The sequence below is a fragment of the Trachypithecus francoisi genome, unplaced genomic scaffold (genome assembly GCF_009764315.1).
Source record: "Trachypithecus francoisi isolate TF-2019V2 unplaced genomic scaffold, Tfra_2.0 Lachesis_group13, whole genome shotgun sequence".
Classification (NCBI taxonomy): domain Eukaryota; kingdom Metazoa; phylum Chordata; class Mammalia; order Primates; family Cercopithecidae; genus Trachypithecus; species Trachypithecus francoisi.
Genome location: NW_022681458.1, coordinates 324,346 through 347,783, shown reverse-complemented (window position 1 = coordinate 347,783; position 23,438 = coordinate 324,346). Strand labels below are relative to the sequence as shown.

The 23,438-nt window shown below is 51.4% G+C and overlaps 1 protein-coding gene across 2 annotated transcripts in view; it reads right to left on the bottom strand.

Annotated features, from left to right (window-relative positions):
- THAP4 (THAP domain containing 4) overlaps positions 1-23,438 on the bottom strand; it is a 49,786-nt gene that overhangs the window by 6,727 nt on the left and 19,621 nt on the right. For both annotated transcript variants that reach the window (XM_033229461.1, XM_033229462.1), the window contains 3 exons: positions 18,734-18,893; positions 15,101-15,210; positions 14,045-14,148 (listed from right to left, as the gene is read on the bottom strand). In XM_033229461.1, the coding sequence (XP_033085352.1) occupies positions 14,045-14,148; positions 15,101-15,210; positions 18,734-18,893 (374 nt within the window). The remainder of the gene's footprint in view (positions 1-14,044; positions 14,149-15,100; positions 15,211-18,733; positions 18,894-23,438) is intronic.

Sequence of the window (23,438 nt, the reverse complement as noted above, 5' to 3'; positions counted from 1 at the left end):
GATGATTTTTATTTTTATTTATTATTTTTTTGAGATGGAGTCTCGCTCTGTCTCCCAGGCTGGAGTGCAGTGGCGCGATCTTGGCTCACTGCAAGCTCTGCCTCCCAGGTTCACGCCATTCTCCTGCCTCAGCCTCCCCAGCAGCTGGGACTACAGGTGCCCGCCACCACGCCCAGCTGATTTTTTTGTATTTTTAGTAGAGACGGGGTTTCACCGTATCAGCCCGGATGGTCTCGATCTCCTGACCTCGTGATCCGCCCACTTTGGCCTCCCAAAGTGCTGGGATTACAGGCGTGAGCCATCGCGACCGGCCGGAGATGATTTTTAAAAAGTAGAGGCCATGATAATGAAGACAGCGTGATACTGGCATAGGGACTGACAAACAGACCACCTGGAACCAGAGAGAGAGTCAGAAGCAGACCTCTGATAAAGGATGCTAAGGGGCTCGGGGGGGCGGATGCGTGGGTGAACGGGGGGCCAGGCTCTTCAGGCAGGGTGCAGGGCAGCCGGCTCTCATCTGAGAACAAGGAGAGGGGACAGCACCTCACACTATACACACCAACTCAACCCCAGGTGGATTAATGATCTAAAGGAAAGATTTTAGGTTGAACTGTGAAGCTTCCAGAAAAATTCAGAATACATATTTTGACCTGTTAGTAAGGAAAGATGCTTAACTAGGACACATTAAAAACAGAATCCATAAAGGAAGAGACTGGCAAACTGAACCACATAAAATCCAGAACCTCTGTTCTTCAAAAACAATTTGTAAAACTCAAAAGATAATCGCAAACTGAAAAAGCTATTTGCAACACATTTAGCTAACAAAGAGCTTTATTCAAATTATATAAAGAACCCTGACCTGTCAGCCAGAAAAGGCACAGTGGAAGATGGTCACCAGACCTGAACAGGCACCTCGCTGGAGGATGGCCCAGCAAGGACGTGAAAAGATGCTCAAGCTCACATCACAGGTCGCCAGCGGCAGCTCCAGCTGCGAAGTTAGGTCCACAGCCACCCACGTAAGGCAGGAAGCTGGGGAGGCTCTGCCAGGCCGGGGGCCTCTCTGAGCCTCACTGTAAAATGGGGCCTGGGCCTGGACCTGCCTCTTTTCAGGGCTGCCGCAAGGCACGTGCTGCACAGACCGCACGGGGCCCTGAAGTTATAAAGCACAGACACACACAGCACGGGGAAGGTGCAGGTCAGGAGGAGCCTGGGGACCCCGCAGGCCCTCCCCCAAAGAGTCACATGAGTCTCTTCAAACACGCTCAGTTCTCCCCTGGGGTCTGCCACCACTGCTCAGTCACCGGACATGAGCGACAAGCTGTCCCTGGGGCAAGCCGGCCCGGGACCCTCGGCAGCCCACAGGTTCCACCACACTCAGTCCACAGCTCACGAAGGCATTGCCACCCTCTGTGGGGCCTGCAGTCTGGGCCATGCCCACCAACACCCACACAAACAGTAAAGACACTCACACGTCCCATCCCAGCCTGATTCCCCAGATGCCACGGAGTAGCTAAGGCAAGGCCTCACTTCCCCAATACAAGCCTCACTCTCTTCAAGGGGTTCCAGCCCAGTCCTCCAGAGCGAGGGGGAACAACCGGGTGCCTCTGCATCCACGTGCAGACACCAGGTCTGAGGCTATGGCCGGCAGCATCAATCCTGACAGCCAAGGAGGGGAAATGCCCCAAACAGCAGTCAGCAAGGCCACAGTGCTTAACAAGGGCCTCAGGACATCTGTACGGGGAAAAAGGGAAAATGGGACTGCTACCTCACACTACAGAGAAACAATAATCCCAAATATCATGTTTCTTAAAAGGAAAAACTGGCCAGGCATGATGGCTCACACTTATAACCACAGCACTTTGGGAAGCCGAGGCAGGTCGATCACTTGAGGCCATGAGTTTGAGACCAGCCTGAGCAACAAAGTGAGATCCCCATCTCTATTAAAAATACAAAAAATTAGCTGGGAGTGGTCCTGCATGCCTGTAGTCTCAGCTACTTGGGAGGGTGATGTGGGAGAATCGCTTGAGCCCAGGAGGTGGAGGCTGCAGTGAGCCGAGATCGCACTGCTGCACTCCAGCCCGGGCGACAGTGCAAAGCTCTGTCTAAAAAAAAGTAATAATAAAATAAAACAGTAAAAAAATTTTTAAAAAGATAAAATGTAGATGAAAATCTTGTCACCCAGCAAGCAACCCGGCACAGAGCTCTGAGGTGAGGCCTCCCGGGTGAGGATGGCGCGGTGGCTCCTGCACGGCCCCCCACCGGAATGGCAGTGAAGAAATGCTGTCCACAGCATGAATCCACAGGAGAAAGAGGAGAGGTGGCACACAGCCACAGAACGCGAGGGGCTGGAAATCAGACGCACACGGGGAACTGACACAGCCGACCCAGGAAGGGCGAGGCTGAATGCAGCAGCGGGGACAGGCGAACAGCCTGCCCTTATGCCACAAAAGCTCCGTGGCATGGCCTGAGCGTCTCTGTGAGTGGCTGTGGATGAAGGCTGAGAACAGCAGGTTTGCTTGAAAATGTGTTTCAGAGGCAATTCAGCATTATTTCATGTATTTATTTTGAGACAGGGTCTCTCTGTCACCCAGGCTGGAGTGCAGTGGCATGATCACTGCTCACTGCAACCTCCGGCTCCCAGGCTCAAGTGATGCTCCCACCTCACCCTCTCCAGTAGCTGGGACTACAGGCATGCATCCCCAAGCCTGGTTACTTTCTGTATTTTTTGTAGAAACAGGTTTTGCTATGTTGCCCAGGCTGGTCTTGAACTCCTGGGCTCAAGCGATCTCCTGCCTCAGCCCCACAAAGTGTTGGGATTACAGGCGTGAGCCACCACGCGAGGCACAGTATTCTTCTGAACAGCCAAGATTCAGTAACAACCAACTTGCCCATCAATGAGGAATGGATAAACAAAATACAGCACATCATCAATGGAATAATTCAGCCATGCAAAGGAGTGAGGCCTGAGGCATGCTCCAAGTTGGATATACCCTGGAAACCTTACACTAAGTGACAGTCTATGGCCCCAATTCTAGGACATGCTCAGGACAGGACAGGCAATCCGCAGAGAAGGTAGATTAGTAGTAGCCAGGGGTTGGGGAAGATGGAAGTTGGGGCTGACAATTAAAGGGTACCAGGTATCTTTCTGGGGTATAAAAAATGTTCTAGCCAGGGGTTGTGGCTCACGCCTGTAAGTCCAGCACTCTGGGAGGCCAGGGCAGGAGGACTGCTTAAGTCCAGGAGTTCGAGACCAGCCTGGGCAACATGGCAAAACCTTGTCTCTACAAAATATACAAATCAATTAGCCGTGTGCGGTGGCTCATGCCTGTAATCCCAGCATTTTGGGAGGCCCAAGTGGGTATATTGCTTGAGTTCAGGAGTTCAAGACCTGCCTGGGCAAGGTGGCAAGAGCCCATCTCTACTAAAAATACAAAAAAAACCCCCCAAAAAAACAGCTGGGCGTGGTGGTGCACGCCTGTGGCCCCAGCTACTAGGGAGGGTGAGGTGGGAGGATCGCTCGAGCCTGCGAGGCAGAGGTTGCAGTGAGCCAAGATCTTGCTACTGGATTCCAGCCTAGGTGATGGAACGAGACCCTCTCTTAAAAAAAAAACCCAAATCAAAAACAAACAAATGAAAAAATTAGCCTGGCCGGGCGCGGTGGCTCAAGCCTGTAATCCCAGCACTTTGGGAGGCCAAGACGGGCGGATCACGAGGTCAGGAGATCAAGACCATCCTGGCTAACATGGTGAAACCCCGTCTCTACTAAAAAATACAAAAAACTAGCCGGGCGAGGTGGCGGCCGCCTGTAGTCCCAGCTACTTGGGAGGCTGAGGCAGGAGAATGGCGTGAACCCGGGAGGCGGAGCTTGCAGTGAGCTGAGATCCGGCCACTGCACTCCAGCCCAGGTGACAGAGCGAGACTCCGTCTCTAAAAAAAAAAAAAAAAAAAAAAAAAAAAAAAATAAATAAATAAATTAGCCAGTTGTGGTGGTGTGCATTTGTAGTCCCAGCTGAGGAGGCTGAGGTGGGAGGATCACCTGAGTCTAGGGGGGGCTGAGGCTGTGATTGTGCCACAAAAGATAAATGTTCTAAAATGAATTGTAATGATGGGTGCACAGTGCTATGAATATACTAAACCCACAGAATTGCACACTTGGAGTGATCTGAATAGCATGTGAATATCTTTCTTTTTCTTTTTTTGTTTTCGATAACCGAGTCTCACTCTGTCGCCAGGCTGGAGTGCAGTGGTGTGATCTCAGCTCACCACAACCTCTGCCTCCCAGGTTCAAGCAGTTCTCGTGCCTCAGCCTCCTAAGTAGCTGGGATTACAGGCGCCCACCACCACGCCTGGCTAATTGTTTTGTATTCTTAGTAGAGATGGGGTTTCACCACATTGTCCAGGCTGGTCTCAAATTCCTGACCTCAGGTGATATGCCCACCTTGGCCTCCCAAAGAGCTGGGATTACAGGCGTGAGCCACTGCGCTCAGCACTGCATTATATATTTAAAAAGCCATTAAAAATACATAAGATAGTCGGGTGCAGTGGCTCGCACCTATAATCCTAGCACTTTGGGAGGCTGAGCTGGGCGGATCACCTAAGGTCGGGAGTTCAAGACCAGTCTGACCACCATGGAGAAACCCCGTCTTTACTAAAAATATTAAATTAGCCCAGCATGGTGGCACGTGCCTGTAATCCCAGCTACTCGGGAGGCTGAGGCAGGAGAATCGCTTGAACCTGGGAGGCGGGGGTTGCTGTGAGCTGAGATCGCATCACTGTCCAGCCTGGACAACAAGAGCGAAACTCTGTCTCAAAAAAAAAAAAGAAAAAATACATGAGACAAGCTGAGTGACAGGTATATGGCAAGCAAACATTATGGACACAAACAAGGCAGCAGCAGTCACTCCCCAGCTTCCACCACCAGCTCCCCGTACCGAGGCAACTGTGCCTCCCTCCCCCGGCAGAGGGTGACACAAGAGTCTGGGCCTCAGCTGTGCCCGGACACTGGGAGCAAGAACCAGGCAAAGGCTGCTGTGAGACCAGCCCCGGAATGGCCCTTGGCGCTGAGGTTCTGAAGGGTTTCCCTGGTTGGGACATTTCACTCATGTCGACACAATGCTGGGCAACGGAGCGTGTCCCGTGGGCTGCATGTGGAAAGGATGCTGGAAGCTCACACCTGTTTGCTCCAGACTCTGCCCCGCGCCCTGCCCTGTGCTGACCGTGCTCTGTGTCACCTCCTGCCACGTCCTGAGGCCTCCTAGTGAACCTGGCTGGGGGTGGTCTGAGGGACCCCAGATATCTAAAGGCGGCCTATAAGATGCAATCCAGAACCAAAACAAACAAACAAACATAAAATTAAAAGCAACTTGGGGTGGGGCATGGTGGCCCACGCCTGTAATCCCAGCATTCTGGGAGGCTGGGGCGGGTGGATCACCTGAGGTCAAGAGTTTGAGAACAGCCTGGCCAACATGGTGAAACCCCGTCTCTACTAAAAATATAAAATTTAGCCAGGCATGGTGGCACGAGCCTGTAATTCCAGCTACTTAGGAGGCTGAGGAAGGAGAATCACTTGAATCTGGGAGGCAGAGGTTGCAGTGAGTCGAGATCATGCCACTGCACTCCAGCCTGGCTGACAAGAGTGAGACTGTCTCAAAAAAAAAAAAAAAGAAGAAGAAAAAAAGGTCGGGCACAGTGGCTCACCCCTGTAATCCCAACACTCTGGGAAGGCTGAGGTGGGCAGATCACTTGAGGTCAGGAGTTGGAGACCTGCCTGGCCAACATGGTGAAACCCCATCTCTACTATAAATACAAAAATTAGCCGGACATGGTGTCACATGCCCGTAATCCCAGCTACTCGGGAGGCTGAAGCAGGAGAATTGCTTGAACCCGGGAGGTGGAGGTTGCAGTGAGCTGAGATCATGCCATTGTACTCCAGTCTGGGCAACAAAGCGAGACTCCCATCTCAAAAAAAAAGCAACTTGGAAGGAATACAGGTATGGTGGAGGAAGAAGAAAACTAAAGCCTACCATTAATGTCCTTGGGGAGGTAGAGAAATTGCTGTGTCCATGAATGAAATGAGAACAGGACGCCAAGAACGAGGTGCATGGAAGACAAAGGGGGCTCATGGAGTTAAGAGTTCAACAGCAAAACAAAATCTTTCACACAACTGCTGGATGTCAACAACGAGGAAACCTCCCCAGAAAACAGAGCAAGAGATAGGAGGAAAAAGAAAGGGAGATCAGGGCCGGGCGCGGTGGCTCACGCCTGTAATCCCAGCACTTTGGGAGGCCGAGACGGGTGGATCATGAGGTCAGGAGATCGAGACCATCCTGGCTAACATGGTGAAACACCGTCTCTACTAAAAAATACAAAAAAAACTAGCCGGGCGTGGTAGCAGGCGCCTGTAGTCCCAGCTACTCAGGAGGCTGAGGCAGGAGAAAGGCGTGAACCCGGGAGGCGGAGCTGGCAGTGAGCCGAGATCGCGCCCCTGCACTCCAGCCTGGGCGACAGAGCGAGACTCCGTCTCAAAAAAAAGAAAAAAAAGAAAGGGAGATCAGAAAACAAAAGGTCACTTCAGGAGTTCCAGGAGAAGCGGGGGTAGTGGGGAGGGAGTCTCAGGATGGCAGCTCTACTCCTTGGTCTCAACAGAGCAGACTAAGTAGCTCTGAAAGAGTTCTGCAGGTGGAATTCAGGAGTGCCCAAGCTGAGTTTTAGATACCGGCAGAACGCACGGTGCTGACTCAGAGATAAGCGTGTAAACATTAAGCAAACAAAGTAACATTTTTAACTCAAAAAGGGTATGCTGACAAGGAACAGCCATTGTGGAGCCCGTGATCTGGCTGCGAGTGTGGGGGTTCAGCTGTATTGTGGAGCCCGTGATCTGGCTGCGAGTGTGGGGGTTCAGCTGTATTGTGGAGCCCGTGATCTGGCTGTGAGTGTAGGGGCTCAGCTGTAACAGTGGTAACCCAGTAAAATCAGGACACACACTCTCCGGGAAGGCGGGAGTAGGACATGCATGGGAACTGACTTGGGGGGTACGGGAGCAGAATCTTCATCCACGGTGAGCCCGCGCTCTGTCAATAAGGCGTAGGCGGCAATTGACAACCAAGAGGGAGCAATCAACACACCTCATGGCTAAATATGGAGCTAAAAACTAAATGACTCAGTTAAAAGAGTTGAGACCGTTCATCTCTACGGAACAAGAAATAAGGGTCAGTTGAGTGGGAACGCTGTTTGTGTAACAGAACTCTCAAACTGACAGATGAAGAAGAAAAAAAAGGCCAAAGAGAATTTCAATCATATGATTAGGAAGTCTGATTTAAAGACAAACAGCCATGCATTGCTTAAGGACAGAAACATTCTGAGAAATGTGCCATTCGGTGATGTCATCATTGTGTAGACATCGCAGCGTGCACCTACACAAACCTACATGGAATGGCCGCCTCCACACCTTGGCTCTCTGGGACAGCCCATCACCCCTTGGCTGGAAAAACCTGCACAGCATGTAGTCACATGTATATGTATATGTACAGTATATAGACTGTACTATGTACTATAGGCAACTGTAACACAATGCAAAATATTTGTGCATCTAAACATAGGAAAGGTACAGTAAAAATTCAGTATAAAAGATTTTTAGGCCAGGTGCGGTGGCTCACAGCTGTAATCCCAGCACTTTGGGAGGCTGAGGTGGGCAGATCACGAGGTCAGGAGTTTGAGAGCAGCCTGGCTAACACAGTGAAACCCCGTCTCTACTAAAAAATACAAAAAATTAGCCGGATGTGGTGGCGGACGCCTGTGGTCCCAGCAACTTGGGAGGCTGAGGCAGAAGAATGGCATGAACTCGGGAGGTGGAGCTTGCAGTGAGCCGAGATCGCGCCACTGCACTCCAGCCTGGGCGACAGAGCGAGACTCCGTCTCAAAAACAACAAGAAGAAGAAGTCCACCTGTCTAGGGCATGCACTGTGAGTGGAGCTGGCGGGACTGGCAGTTGCTCTGGGTAAGTCAGTGAGCGAGTGGTGGGTGAATGTGAAGGTCTAGGACATGACCACACTACCATAAACTTTATAAATACAGTACAGTTAGGCTGCATTAAATTTATGAAAATATTTTTATTTTTAAAAAGTAATTGTGCTACATTAAATGGCTTCTGTTACTCATGAAGTAACAGAAATTTTTCAGCTCCATTACAATCTTATGGCCCCACCATCATACATGGAGTCAGTCGGTCACTGAGGGAAACTTTTTTCTTTTTCCCTGAGATGGAATTTTGCTCTTGTCACCCAGGCTGGAGTGCAATGGCACAATCTTGGCTCACTGCAACCTCGGCCTACCAGTTTCAAGCGATTCTCCTGCTTCAGCCTCCTAAGTAGCTGGGATTCCAAGCGCCCGCCACCATGCCTGGCTAATTTTTGTATTTTTAGTAGAGACGGGGTTTCACCTGGTTGGCCAGACTGATCTCGAACTCCTGACCTCAGATGATCCACCCGCCTCAGCCTCCCAAAGTGCTGGGATTATAGGCATGAGCCATTGTGCCCAGCTGTAAAACTTCTTTATGCAGCACATAAAGTTACAGAACTCGGAACTCAACAAGGAAGACACATTTCCCCCAATACTCATTGGAAAGATGAGAAACACTGACTTTGTATTTGGCTACAAAGAAAGTCCCAGGAAACTCCCCCAACACTGTAATAACAGCGACAGCTCCTTACACATCCGCACAAGCCTAGTAGGACAGACAGGCCCTCCAAGACCCGGCCCTTGCCTCCTTCTCTCCTTCTGGCCTCAAGGTCCCTGCCTTGTGTGTGTGCTTCCTGGTTTCCTTGGTCCTGCTGATGTCAACCCAATGGGGAGGCCCAGCCCCTCAGGCTGTGCTTCCAGCCTGTCTGTTAAGTCACTCCGCAGAGGACCCCAAAGCCTCCGGGGTGCAGGGGCTGCATGGCACAGTGCCTTCCCCTGAGCACCAGGCCCAGGCTTCCCAACTCCATTGTCTCTCTCCATTTGCAGAAAAAGAGGCACTTTTTAATTAATAAAACCCAAATCTAGTTATTTAGCAAAAATAAACAAGCAAACAAACAAAATCCTGGTAAAATAGATAACCTTTGGCAAGTATGATCAAGAAAAAGAGAAAACACACACAAAACATCAATAAAAGAGAAGTGACATAGAATAGCAGATCAAGAGAAAACAGTATCTATTACTTCTTCTAAAAATTCTGAAAATCTCATGAAATGGACACTTTTCCAGGAGAACAATGAATCTGCAGATGAAGCCAAGTAAGAATGTGGAGAGATGAGCAGTCATGGAACAAAGTAAAAACACAGCTGAGGTCTGGGTCCCAGACATCTTCCCAGAGAGGCCGACCAACTCCCATGGGGCCACCCTTTGCCAGCGAACATTTGCAAAAACTAAGAAGCTCCCAGCTAGCCTGTGAATAACTCCAATATCAAAATGGACAACGATGTCTAAAACCAACATATCATGACAACTCAGGGTTATCCCCGAAAACAAACATGGCCCAGCACTGATGAGCTATTAATATATATTAATATAATTTATTAGAGCAGTCCCCAAACTTTTTGGCCCCAGGAACTAGTTTTGTGGAAGACAATTTTCCACAGCTGGGGGGTAGGGGTGGTTTCGGGATGAAACTGTTCCATCTCAGATCATCAGGCATTAGATTCTCATTACGAGGGAAACCTAGATCCCTCACATGTGCAATTCACAGCAGGGTTTGCACTCCTATGAGAATCTAATACTGCCACCTGATGGACAGGTGGTGGAACTCAGGTGGTCATGCTAACTCACCTGCTGGCCACTCATCTCCTGCAGTGAGGTCTGGTTCTTAAGAGGCCACAGCCAGCCTGGGGTTGGGGACACCTGATTTACTGCATTAACAGCTTCAAGAGGAAGGTGAGTGGGAAAAACATAGACTCATCCCCAAAAGGTTATAAAAGCATTTGATGAAATTCAAAATTCATTCCTGAATACAAATCTTTTTTTTTTTTTTGAGACGGAGTCTTGCTCTGTCGCCCAGGCTGGAGTGCAGTGGCGCTATCTCGGCTCACTGCAAGCTCCGCCTCCTGGGTTCACGCCATTCTCCTGTCTCAGCCTCCCAAGTAGCTGGGACTACAGGTGCCCGCCACCACACCCGGCTAATTTTTTGTATTTTTCGTAGAGATGGGGCTTCACCGTGTTAGTCAGGATGGTCTTGATCTCCCGACCTCATGATCCACCCGCCTTGGCCTCCCAAAGTGCTGGGATTACAGGCGTGACTCACCACGCCTGGCCCCTGAATACAATTCTTAACCAACTAGAAACTGAATCTTCTTAACTTGAAAAAGACTGTCTTAACCAAGATATGCACCTGCACTGGAAAAAAAAAAAAAAAGTAGAAAAATTTTACAACTTACAAAAAAGGTTATCCAGCTGGACGCCATGGCTCATGCCCAATCCCAGCACTTTAGGAAGTTGAGGCAGGTGGACTGCTTGAGGTCAGAAATTTGAGACCAGCCTGGCCAACATGGTGAAACCCCATCTCTACTAAAAATACAAAAATTAGCTGGGCATGGTGGTGCACGCCTGTAACCCCAACTACTCGGAAGGCTGAGGCATGAGAATCACTTGAACTCAGGAGGCGGAGGTTGCAGTGAGCCAAGATTGTGCCACTGCACTCCAGCCTGGGCAACAGAGTGAGACTCTGTCTCAAAAATAAAAAGGCTACCTTCTTATCTACCAATAAGTAATTTACCGTGAGCATCTTACAGGTGGTGACACACAGATCTATTTCCACCAGAGTCAGAGACAAGCAACATTGATGCCTGCTGTTCTCTCCGTGCTGTGCCTAAGATCCTGGCTGTCCCAAAGTTACACAAGTGGCCCAGTTCGACACAGAGAAATCAGAAGTGTCCACACAATGACCAATAACCAATCTGAAGATTAAACGGAAAAAAAAAATGTATTTACAAGCAACAAAAATGATAAAGCACTTGAGTTTACCCTAACATGAAAGGTACAAGACCTATATGATTAAAACTATGAAGAAATAAAGCTTTTATATATACTATAATACACAAAACATGACCTACAGTCACTATAATACACTGCCATGCTGCTGTACATTGCTATCCATGAAAATATGTCAATTTGGCCGGGCGCGGTGGCTCAAGCCTGTAATCCCAGCACTTTGGGAGGCCGAGACGGGCGGATCACAAGGTCAGGAGATCGAGACCATCCTGGCGAACACGGTGAAACCCCGTCTCTACTAAAAAATACAAAAAACCAGCCGGGCGAGGTGGCGGGCGCCTGTAGTCCCAGCTACTCGGGAGGCTGAGGTGGGAGAATGGTGTAAACCCGGGAGGCGGAGCTTGCAGTGAGCTGAGATCCGGCCACTGCACTCCAGCCTGGGCGACAGAGTGAGACTCCGTCTCAAAAAAAAAAAAAAAAAAAAAAAAAAGAAAGAAAGAAAGAAAAAAGATAATATGTCAATTCTTCCCAAATTCACTCATGTATTCAATGCGGTCTTGATGTACATTTTATAAACCTTGAGATGTTTATTCAAAAGTTCATCTAGTAGAGGAAGTACTTAAGAATGACTAAGAAAATTTGGAGAAAAAATGTGGGACACGTTCCCTTAGACATTAACATGTAATATACAGCTGTGAGAGCTAAAAATGTGTTACCAGTAATGAAGTGGACAAGCAAAGGAAGACACAGAAACAAGGCTGGGCACAGTGGCTCACGCCTGTAAATCCCAGCACTTTGGCAGGCTGAGGCAGGCGGATCACTTGAGGTCAGGAGTTTGGGACCAGCCTGGCCAACATGGCAAAACCCCATCTCTACTAAAAATACAAAAATTAGCCCAGTGTGGTGGCGTGTGCCAGTAATCCCAGCTACTCGGGAGGCTGAGGCAGGAGAATCACTTGAACCAGAGAGGTGGAGGCTTCAGTGAGCTGAGGTCGCACCATTGCACTCCAGCCTGAGCAATAGAGCAAGACTCCTTCTCAAAAAAAGAAAAAAGAAAAAAACAAACAGACCCCTATATTTTATTTTATTTATTTATTTATTTATTGAGACGGAGTTTCGCTGTGTCGCCCAGGCTGCAGTGCAGTGGCGCGATCTCGGCTCACTGCAAGCTCCGCCTCCCGGGTTCCCGCCATTCTCCCGCCTCAGCCTCCGAGTACCTGGGACTACAGGCGCCGCCACCTCGCCCGGCTAGTTTTTTGTATTTCTAGTAGAGACGGGGTTTCACCGTGTTAGCCAGGAGGGTCTCGATCTCCTGACCTCGTGATCCGCCCGTCTCGGCCTCCCAAAGTGCTGGGATTACAGGCTTGAGCCACCGCGCCCGGCCCAGACCCCTATATTTATGTGGATGTGGCTTAATATATGTATGACATTCCAAATCTGTGAGGTCAGGATGGAATTCAATGAGTGGTGTTGGGACCACTGGGCCACTCATCTGGAAAAGTTAGAATTATACGCTGCATCACCCAAAAAACAAATGTGAGAGAGATTAAAGGTCTAGGTGTTAATGTAAAAAGGAAAGCTGTAAGAATACAAGAAATGAAAGAACAGGCTGGGCGCAGTGACTCATGCCTGTAATTCCAGCACTGTGGGTGGTCGAGGCGGGTGCATCATGACGTCAGGAGATCGAGACCATCCTGGCTAACATGGTGAAACCCTGTGTCTACCAAAAATACAAAAAAATTAGCTGATCATGGTGGCGGGCGCCTGTAGTCCCAGCTACTCGGGATGCTGAGGCAGGAGAATGGTGTGAACCCAGGAGGCGGAGCTTGCAGTGAGCTGAGATCGCATCACTGCACTCCAGCCTGGGTGACAGAGCGAGACTCTGTCTCAAAAAAAAAAAAAAAAAGAAAAAAGAAAAAAACAAAAAAAGAAAACGAGAGAATGTTTTTATCATTTTGGAGTGGACAACAACTTCCTTAGCAAGAACCCAAATCCAAACATTGTAAAGGAAACAGCCCAGAGGCAACGATAGGAAAGCTGAGCACCTGTGGGGTAAAACCCATCATGGACCAGGTCACAGACTCTAGGGAAATATGTGTCGCAAATAAAGCAGACGACAGATTAACCCATGGCATATAGAAAGCTCCCACAAATCCTTGAAAAAAAAAGGACAATCCGGCCAGGCGCAGTTGCTTATGCCTGTAATCCCAGCACTTTGGGAGACCAAAGTGGGTGGATCACCTGAGATTGGGAGTTCAAGACCAGCCTGACCAACACGGAGAAACCCTGTCTCTACCAATAATACAAAATTAGCTGGGTATGGTGGCGCACGCCTGTAATCTCAGCTATTTGGGAGGCTGAGGCAGGAGAATCGCTTGAACCTGGGAAGCGGAGGTTGTGGTGAGTGGAGACCCCGGCACTGCACTCCAGCCTGGGCAACAAGAGCAAAACTCCGCCTCAAAAAAGGGGTAATCCATAGAAAAACAGGCAAAGACTTTGAACATCAAGTACACAGAATAAGCAGCACAAACGGCCAGTGAGCATGGGGAATGAGCCCTCCCGCTTCTAAGTGAGATTCAGAACATGAGTGATATTTCATCTTTTATCTCTCAGATTTGCAAGGACTGAAATTCTGAGAATACACCATGTTGTTAAGGAGTGGGGAACAAGTTGCCCTCATGCAAGGGATAGTGGGAGGATAATCATGAAGAAATACAATCTGATAGCGTGTATCAAATTAAAAATGTACCTGTCCTTTGATCCACAAATTTAACTGGGAAAATTTTATCTATAGATACGGATATAGCTGCAGACGTGGACAACCCAAATGTAAAAGGATGTTCGTAACTAACAACAAACCTCAAATAAGCCGAACCACCCACCAGCCGAGAAGTAGGCAGTGAAATGAGGGAATGTCCACCCTGGGATGGTCCGAGAAGGGAAAGAATGAGACAGTGAGGACAGGCCTGTGAGACGCAGTGGCAACACACGCACTGTCTCACGGAGGAGGAAAAGGCTGACTCCACAGACCTCTGCAAACACAAGACAGGAGGGTGCTGGGGCAGGGCCGGGAGGGGCTCACCTGCTCCACGTGGGGCTCCTTGGCGAAGGAGATCCTGGCGATGGAGTGGGATGCAATGCACAGCTCCTGCCCATTCACCTCGCCCTCTTCCACCTCTACCACACCTGCAAGGGAAAGGCGGTCAGCTCACCCAGCAGCTGCTCGGCTCGCAGAGAGGCAGCCTTGACTCTCCTCGCCTGCAAGCCAGGACTCCACAGGAGACCCCAACTCTGCAGCCATGGGGGCAATGATACTTCTCCTCCTCCCTGCTTCACCCTGTGGATACACAGGGAAAGCCACAACTCTCCTCACAGCACAGGCAGGTGCTCTATGGAAGGCCCCCTCTCCAGAGGTGCCCAGGGCCCCAGCCTTCCCACCTCCACCCATCAATCAGCCTGGCAAAACCACCCCTAGTACATGCAGTGGCAGGTGGGGATGGACGTCCAGGAAGAAACACTGATCTAGAGTCACGAAGGATGTTTTTTTTTTTTTTGAGACAGAATCTCACTCTATTGCCCAGGCTGCAGTGCAGTGGTGTAGTCTTGGCTCACTGCAACCTCTACCTCCCAGAATCAAGTGATTCTCCTGCCTCAGCCTCCCAAGTGGCTGAGATTACAGGCGTGCACCACCACATCCAGCTAATTTTTGTATTTTTAGTAGAGCCGGGATTTCACCATGTTGGCCAGGCTGGTCTTGAACTCCTGACCTCGTGATCCGCCCACCTTGGCCTCCCAGAGTGCTGGGATTACAGGCGTGAGCCACAGCGGCCGGCCTGTTTTCCAGTGATTCCTAATGAATGCACATAGCTCATGACCATTTCTGCCGACACGGCCCTGGGCAAACGGGCCCTCTCATGGTCGGGGAGTTGCACACACACAACCTGTGTGCAGAGGCCTCTGCAGCTACACAGACAGCCCCGCAGGCTCCCACGACCACTGTTATCACTCAGGGCCATCCCCATGGTCCCCACCAGCACATGCCTCAGCAGGGTTGCCAATGGGCATCCCCGCACCCCTGCTTAGAATGCAGGCAGTGGCCTCCCATGGCCAGCACCCCCACCCCACAGGTGGGCCTCACCTGTATTCTGGGCGCTGACAAAGGCCACCTTGTTGGTGTCGGGCTTGAGGCGGATGAAGCCACACTCTCTGTGCATCGGCTTGCGTGTGTCCGGGTGGAAGGAGTTGAACCTGGATGGGAAGTTGGGGATGGGAAGCCTAGGCACTGGCCTCCAACATGGTGTGGGATGCGTGGATGCCAGGACTATCCATGCTGCCCTCCAGGCGGCTGTTCCAGCCACGCCCACACACCTGCCTGTCCCCACCACCACTCTGCTCATTTTGGCTGTGTCTGTCTTACCTGCTGACCCTCCACTTCCGAAGATGGGCTGCTCCAGCCACGCCCACACACCTGCCTGTCCCCTCCACCACTGTGCTCATTTTGGCTGGGTCTGTCTTACCTGCTGACCCTCAGCTCCTGAAGACAGGACATGTTCTTAATCACCTCAGGGCATATCCTTGCCCTAGGCCCATTAGCCCAGGCCTCACACAGTGTCAGCCCTGAGCATTCCCCTGCAGTCAACTTCACCCTAACACAGCCTTTCTCTTTTGAGCTATGTTCTTGTTTAAGAATCTAATCAATTCCTACAGTAAGAAACAGAACAGGTGCTGAGTTATGGTATGGTTTCTTATCACCCTTCATCATTAGTGCAAATACTCAACAGTAGAAGACAGGCGTGTGCATCCTGAACTGAGGGCACAAACCCATGGCTTAGAAACTAACTCGCTGGCATGGTGACTCAGGGCTATAATCCCAGCAATTCCAGAGGCCCACTCAGGTAGATTTCTTTTTTTTTTTTTTTTTTTGAGGCGGAGTCTCGCTCTGTCGCCCGGACTGGAGTGCAGTGGCCAGATCTCAGCTCACTGCAAGCTCCGCCTCCTGGGTTTCCGCCATTCTCCTGCCTCAGCCTCCCAAGTAGCTGGGACTACAGGCGCCCGCCACCTCGCCCGGCTAGTTTTTGTATTTTTAGTAGAGACGGGGTTTCACCGTCAGGTAGATTTCTTGAGCCTAGGAATTTGAGACACGGTTGGGCAACACAGACCCTGTTGCTACAAAAATAAAGACAAAAAAAAAAAAAAGCCTCATTTATCATTTCACCAACCTTATGAGTTCCTACAGGGACTCCATCTCTATGATTCTGTCAGACAATTTTTTTTTTTTCTCTGACACTCAGGGCTGGTGTGCAGTGGCATGATCTCAGCTCATGCAACCTCTCCTTTTTGATTTCCTGCCTCGGCCTCCCAAGTAGCTGGGATTACAGACATGCACCACCACACCCAGCTTTTTTTTTTTTTTTTTTTTTGAGACGGCATTTCTCTCGTTGCCCAGGCTAGAGTGCAATAGCGTGATCTTGGCTCACCGCAACCTCAGCCTCCCAGGATCAAGCGATTCTCCTGCCTCAACCTTCCCGAGTAGCTGGGATTACAGGAATGCGCCACCATACCCAGCTAGTTTTGTATTTTTAGTAGAGATTGGGTTTCTCCATGTTGGTCAGGCTGGTCTCAAACTCCCGACCTCAGGTGACCCGCCTGCCTTGGTCTCCAAAACTGCTGGGATTACAGGCGTGAGCTACCATGCCCGGCCACACACCCAGCTAATTTTTGTAGTTTTTTTTAGCAGAGACACAATTTCACCACATTGGCCAGGCTGGTCTTGAACTCCTGACTTCTAGCGATGCACCCGCCTCGGCCTCCCAATGTGCTGGGAATACAGGTGTGAGCCACCACACCTGGCCAAGATAAACTTCTTATTTATTTATTTATTTTTAAGGCTGGGTCTCACTGTGTTGCCTAGGCTGGTCTCGGATTCCTGGGCTCAAGTGATCCACCCACCTCGGCCTCCCAAAGTGCTGGGATTACAGGCATGAGCCACTGCGCCTGGCCAAGATAAACTGCTGCTGGGCTAGTGACAGTGCTACACCTTACAGAATGGTGCATGCTCACTAACATAACCCTGACAAAGAAATACATTTATACCATACTCTAGGACACACACACAAACACATATACCATCACATTTATTGAAATATATTTTCCATTCTGGTTCATTTTTCTTCGAATGCTAGTCACAAAATTGACTTTCTGACCTTTTAGTGGGTTACAATCTAGAGTTTAAAAAAGACTGCCTCGGTTCTGGGGTATTTTCTGTTATCCAGAATCTCACCTTTCGGTTTATGTGCAGATATATTACTTTGACCTCATCCATTCAATCAAGAATAATGTAAAAAAGTATATTTATAAAAACAATGAGATCTTCTAACGGGACAGAGGGTATCAGAGCTGGGGGTCCGAGAGCCAGGTACCCAGCCCAGCCCAGTTCTGAAACTGCTAGGCATTATATAAATAGTACCAAGTTGGATTAGTAAGATTCTTTTTTTTTTTTTTTTTTGAGACGGAGTCTCTCCCTGTCCCCCAGAGGCTGGAGTGCAGTGGCACCATCTCGGCTCACTGCAAGCTCCGCCTCCTGGGTTCACACCATTCTCCTGACTCAGCCTCCCGAGTAGCTGGAACTACAGGCGCCCGCCACCACGCCCGGCTAATTTTTTTTTATTTTTAGCAGAGACGGGGTTTCACTGTGTTAGCCAGGATGGTCTTGATCTCCTGACCTTGTGATCCGCCCACCTCGGCCTCCCAAAGTGCTGGGATTACAGGCGTGAGTCACCAAGCCCGGCCCAGATTCTTAACATACAGTTATGTAATGAAGACTGCGGAGGGAAGAGTTTGCTTTTTATATTTTATTGCTGAAACTTTAAAAAAAACTGTGTATTACTTCTATGATTAGAAAATAAAGATACTTCAACCATTCCCCATCCCTGATGGCTCTCCTCTACTTCAGAGGCCTACATTGCTATCTCCCTAAAAGCAGGCAATTTCTCCAACTGTGGGGTGGAGGTGGTAGGAAGGGATAGCTGAAGGACCTCAAGGGGCTTCTGCTTTCTTGTATGGTAAGAATATGAGAACCACATACTAACAGCTTCCTTGTGATCCCAGATAAGTCAGGGCGTATAAAATATAACCATGCACTATTACTTTCAGTAATACTGGGTGACTAATTTTTTCTTTTTTCTGAGACAGGGTCTCACTCTGTCACCCAGGTTGGAGTACAGTGGTATGATCACGGCTCACTGTAGCCTTGGCCCTCCCTGGGTTCAAGCAATCCTCCCACCTCAGTTTCTCGAGTAGCTGGGACTACAGGCATGTGTCACTACACCTGGCTAAATAAATACTTATAGTAGAGACAAGGTATCACTATGTTGCCCAGGCTGGTCTTGAATTCCTGAGCTCAAGCAATCCTCCTGACTCGGCCTCCAAAGTGCTGGGATTACAGGTATGAGTTACCGCACTGGCCACGTGATTAATTTTGATACATAAATTAAGTATATGCATTTGTTTTTATGTTTGGATTAATAAGCCTGTAATTTGGTGGTCAGCTTAATATCACCAAAAATATAACAAAACCAGAAAGTACCATTTTTACCAACTCTGTGCCTCAGTTGCACATTCAGGCAAGAGGATGCCTTTCTGAAATAGATGGACAAGCTCCTTTTACACCTTCCTGCTTGGCCTTTGTCTGTCTTTGATCAGTCTGGAATTATTTTCAGAGACCTAAGTGGCCCACCAGTCAAGCAGGGTGGGGTGGAGGGAGACAACTTACGAGAAGTTCAGCATGGGCTGGCCCACATGGGAGATGTGAACCTCTTCCAGGTACTGGAAGGGCTGCAGTGTGGGGTAGGTTCCGGCTCCAGGTGGGTCCGACAGCCAGGTGCCCAGCATCCAGGACAGTGGCTCCACCACTGGGTTCATCTTGGGGGGCTCTGAGGACAAAAGAATGAGACTTATCAGTGGCCTCCCTCCAACAATGCCTTGCTGAGCTTTAAGCAGAATGCACGCTCCATATCTGCACTTGCTTCTGGTGGCCGCAGCTAATCCTGGAGGACCTGTCCAGAGGGGGAGAAAATGGCCAAGCAACTGGCAAATGTCATACTGTGAGATCCAGCTTCAGAAGCCTCTACAGTTCCTTGGTTCTCTGCAGAAAAAAGAGAACCAAGAGGGGCCAGGCAGGGCGCAAGCAAAGCCAGAGGCCTCGTGCCCCCCAGCAAGGCTGAAAACAGCTCACATGGGAGGCACGGTGCCCTGGCATGAGGAGTGTGTGAAGGAGACAAAGAGCACGAGGGAGAAAATGAAAAAGGGATGCAGGGTCTCAGAGCAGGCGGAGCCTGAGGAGTCCAGGGGTAGGCGGGGCTTGAACGGAAAGTAAGATCCCGCTTCCCTGAGGAGGGGCCGGGGCTTCAGAGCAGGCAGAGCGTGAGGAGTCCAGGCGTAGGCAACGGAAAGTAAGATCCCGCTTCCCTGAGGACGGGCCGGGGCTTCACAGTAGCCTGTGTAGTGGCCAGGAGACCCCTTTAGAAGGTTCCTGGAAGGGTTCAGTCTCTCATCCCACTAAGTGTGAGGGATGACACCACGGGCCTGGAACTCAAAGTTGAGAGTGCTGAGAGGAATTCAGCAGGGAGGGGGCACTGGGTTGGCGGCTGTTCTGGGCGACCCCCAAAGGGACCCCTGCTTCCTGCCCCACTCAGCAAGGACTGGGTGCTCCCGAGCGGCTTTTCAGGATTCACTCACGTGACCCTCGTTCTGGCTGGATGTGTGGGCCCTGCTCTTACTCATTTTCTAAGGGAGACCTGCGCAGGAACCACAGGAAAGCCCCACCGCGTGCTACCCACCAAGGGTGCTGGAAGAGGAGCACTGATCCCCAGAGGTAATCCCAAAGACCTTCTTCCCAGGCCTGCTTATCCCTCAAGTCTCAGTGCTTCAACTGACAGAACGGACAATGAACCTAGGAGCAGCAGCAGGGAGAGAAGCAGCTCTGTGGCCGCACGAGCCTCATCTACGGAGCCCAAAGATGCCCAAGCACGGAGACCAGCCCACACGTAGGACTGACCCCCGGCGTCTCCTCCAGGCCCGTGCAAGCAGAAGACGGACTGACAGGGACAGGATCAGGACTGGGTGCACAGGCCTGGCCTTGTTGGGGAGGAACAGGAGGCCAGTGTGGCTGGGGGAAGGAGATCCTCGCCCCTCAGGAGGGCCGTGACCTTGATTCTGAGCAAACAGAAGCCCTTGAGAGGGCTGAGTGGGAGGGACGAGGTCTCTGATCACAACCACAGGAAGCCAGGGAGGGCAATGGTAAAAACCCTGGTGGCAGAGAAGGGTGGCCTGGGCCAGGTGGCCGTGGTGGAGGCAGTGGAAAGGATCTAGATTCTGGATCTATCTTGAAGGCAGAGCCACCCGGATGTGCTGATGGTCCAGATGTGAAACACGTAAGAGAAGAAGGTGACTGAGGTTTCTGGCCTGAGCAACTGAGAAGACAAGTTACCATCAACGGAGAAAAAAAGGAAGAGTGAGAAGAACCTTGGGAGGTACGAAGCTTGCTGATTTTCTAACAGCAAAACTCAGTCACCTGGGATAGCCCAAGTCCTAAGATGGGCTAAACAAACACCGTAATTTCTCAGACAGCCAGCTACAGCCTTGGAGAACCTTTCAGTTTGGTAGACTTTATCCAGCTCAGCACTGGAAAGAGGCTTTGGGCCTGGCGCGGTGGCTCACCCCTGTAATCCCAGCACTTTGGGACGCCGAGGCGGGTGATTACCTGAGGTCAGGAATTTGAGACCAGCGTGGTCAACATGGTGAAACCTCGACTCTATTAAAAATACAAAAAGTAACCAGGCATGGTGGCATACGCCTGTAATCCTAGCTACTCCGGAGGCTGAGGCACAAGAATCGCTTGAACCCGGGACGCGGAGGTTGCAGTGAGCCGAGATCGCGCCACTGCACTCCAGCCTGGGTGACAGAGTGAGACTCTGTCTCAACAACAACAAAAAAAGAAAAAAGAAAAGAAAAAGAAAGAGGCTTTGCAAACCTCAGGATTTTGGGCCGGCTCTCTGGCCTGTGCGAAGCGCACCGCACAGCGACGGCCACGGGGCTCTGACTCTCCTGGGACCGAGGAGACCCACTTCCACTGGCGAGCGCAGCCTGCACGGCAGCTGAACCCTGCGGGAAGCGGCACCCCGGGCGCTGTGGAGCAGCGATCTCTACCCCTCACGCCCGAGTCCCCAGCACGGCCGCTACCGGCGCCTGGGTCCCGAGGGCCCCGAGGAGGCCAAGGGACCTGGCAGCGCCCCTCAGGGTCCCAGTGAACAGGGGCGCCAGGGCCGCGGCACCGGGCGTGGCTTTCACACTCCCCACGGGACGGGACAGGTCCGGGCCGGGGTGAGGGGCGCGCGCCCCAAGTCCTGCCTCTGCTCCAGGGCGGCCCTCTCCAGCCTCCGCCCGCCCCGGCCCGGAAGCGCAGCCACGCCTCGGGCGCCGCAGCTCCGCCCTCTCTTGCGCCGGCGGGACCGGGTGGGCCGCGCTCGCCCCCTAGCGCCAGGGTCGCGCCACTGCGCCCTCCTTGGGGAGCGGCGGGGGAGTCAGGGCGGAGGCAGGGCGGAGGCTGGGCGGGGCAGGGCGGAGGCTGGGCGGGGCGGGGCAGGGCGGAGGCTGGGCGGGGCGGCGGGGCGCGCTCACTGGCCGCCACCTCACCTAGCAGGCGTCACAGGGCTCAACTCAAGACCTCCAGCAAGAGCAGAGGCAGGAGCCTCGCCAGCCCCTCCACAGATCACAGCGACCGCGCCCCTCGGCCTGCGAGCCCTCCCCCCGCCCCCGCTACTCCTGCTTTCCCCCGGGGTCTCCTCCGGGTCCCTCATCTACTTGGCAGACGCCTCTCACCGGCACCCTCTGCCTCGCCACGGTCTTTCCCTCCACCACCCACTGTGGAGTCCTCTCCAGGAGGCCCTGTCCTCCACCCAGTGCTCCGCAGAGAGGCCCGGAGAGGAGGAGCTCCTTAAACTGGGGAGAAAGACGGACAGAGCCAGGGACAGCCAGAGACGGGACAGGGACAGAGACTGAAAGACAGAGACAGAAAGAGACACGGGGATGGGGCCAGAGACAGAGCCAGGGCCTGAGACAGACAGAAAGAGATCTTACTTTCTTTCCTCAAACCTTTCTGGGGGTCTCCGAGGGGGACCCTCAGGTAAGTCACAGCATTATTACCTTTCCTCCCAAGAATTAAAAAAAAACAAAAATAACGAAAAAACCTTTTCGGGGAAAGTAGGTCACAGATAAAAACCACAGCCACCAAAACACACATATGGATGCTGTGAGAAGCGGAGGGTCAGTGCCTCGCCGGAGGACAGGAGGGGCCTCTGGGAGCTGGGGCAGGGGTGGCCCCCGGGGAGAGGCCTCAGGGACTGGCCTGACTCAGAGACCTGGGGAGGAGGAGTGGGGAGCCTTGGACTTGCAGGCCTGGAGGCTCTTCTGGCCTCCGCTCTGCCACTGGGAGCTCCTGCAAACAGCAGGCCCAGGGCACCCCACGCGTCTGCCCAGGTGCCAAAGGGCCAGGCTGGCCTCCATGCAGGCCTACCCCCGCCCACCATCAAGAAGTAATATGCCACTCTGAAAGAAAGGGGTGCTGCTGGCCAGGCGCAGTGGCTCACGCCTGTAATTTCAGCACTTTGGGAGGCCGAGGCAGGTGGATCATCTGAGGTCAGGAGTTTGAGACCAGCCTGGCCAACATGGTGAAACCCCCGTCTCTACTAAAAATATAAAACATTAGCCAGACGTGGTGGTGGGCACCTGTAGTCCTAGCTACTCGGGACGCTGAGGCAGGAGAATTGCTTGAACCCGGGAGGCAGAGGCTGCAGTGAGCCGAGACTGCGCCACTGCACTCCAGCCTGGGTGACAGGCTGGTCTCAAGAAAAAAAAGAAAAAGAAAAGAAAAAGAAAACGGCTTGCTGCCCCTGAAGACCTCCTGCTTCTCCAGCAATGGACTGTAAGACACTGCTTGAGTTCAGAGATGGACAAAAGGTGACAAGACACAACAAGAGCAATAAAACAAAAACCTGCAAAATGTTGCTGGGGCAACGTAGGAGAGAGGGTCTTGCTCTGTCACCCAGGCTGGAGGGCAGTGGCATGAATACAGTTCACTGTGGCCTCGACCACTGGGGCTCAAGCAATTCTCCCGCCTCAGTCACCCGAGGAGTTGAATGAAGCTGCTCCATGAAGAAAGACCACCAACATGTAAGAACTCAGGAGAGAAACGGCAAGGAAAGAGGAGAAGGTGAAACGTGACCTGGCAGAAGGTGAGAAAGTAAAAGAAAAAAAATCAAGCCACCACCCAAATGAAGTGGAGACTGGAAGCAGCGCAGGGAGAAACAAACACGGGGAAACACGGCAGAACACCAAGGACAGAGATCAGTTTAAAAAAAAGATAATAGAGAAATGGAAACAAAGTTAGAAGGAGGGAATGCCTGGCACACTGCCGATGG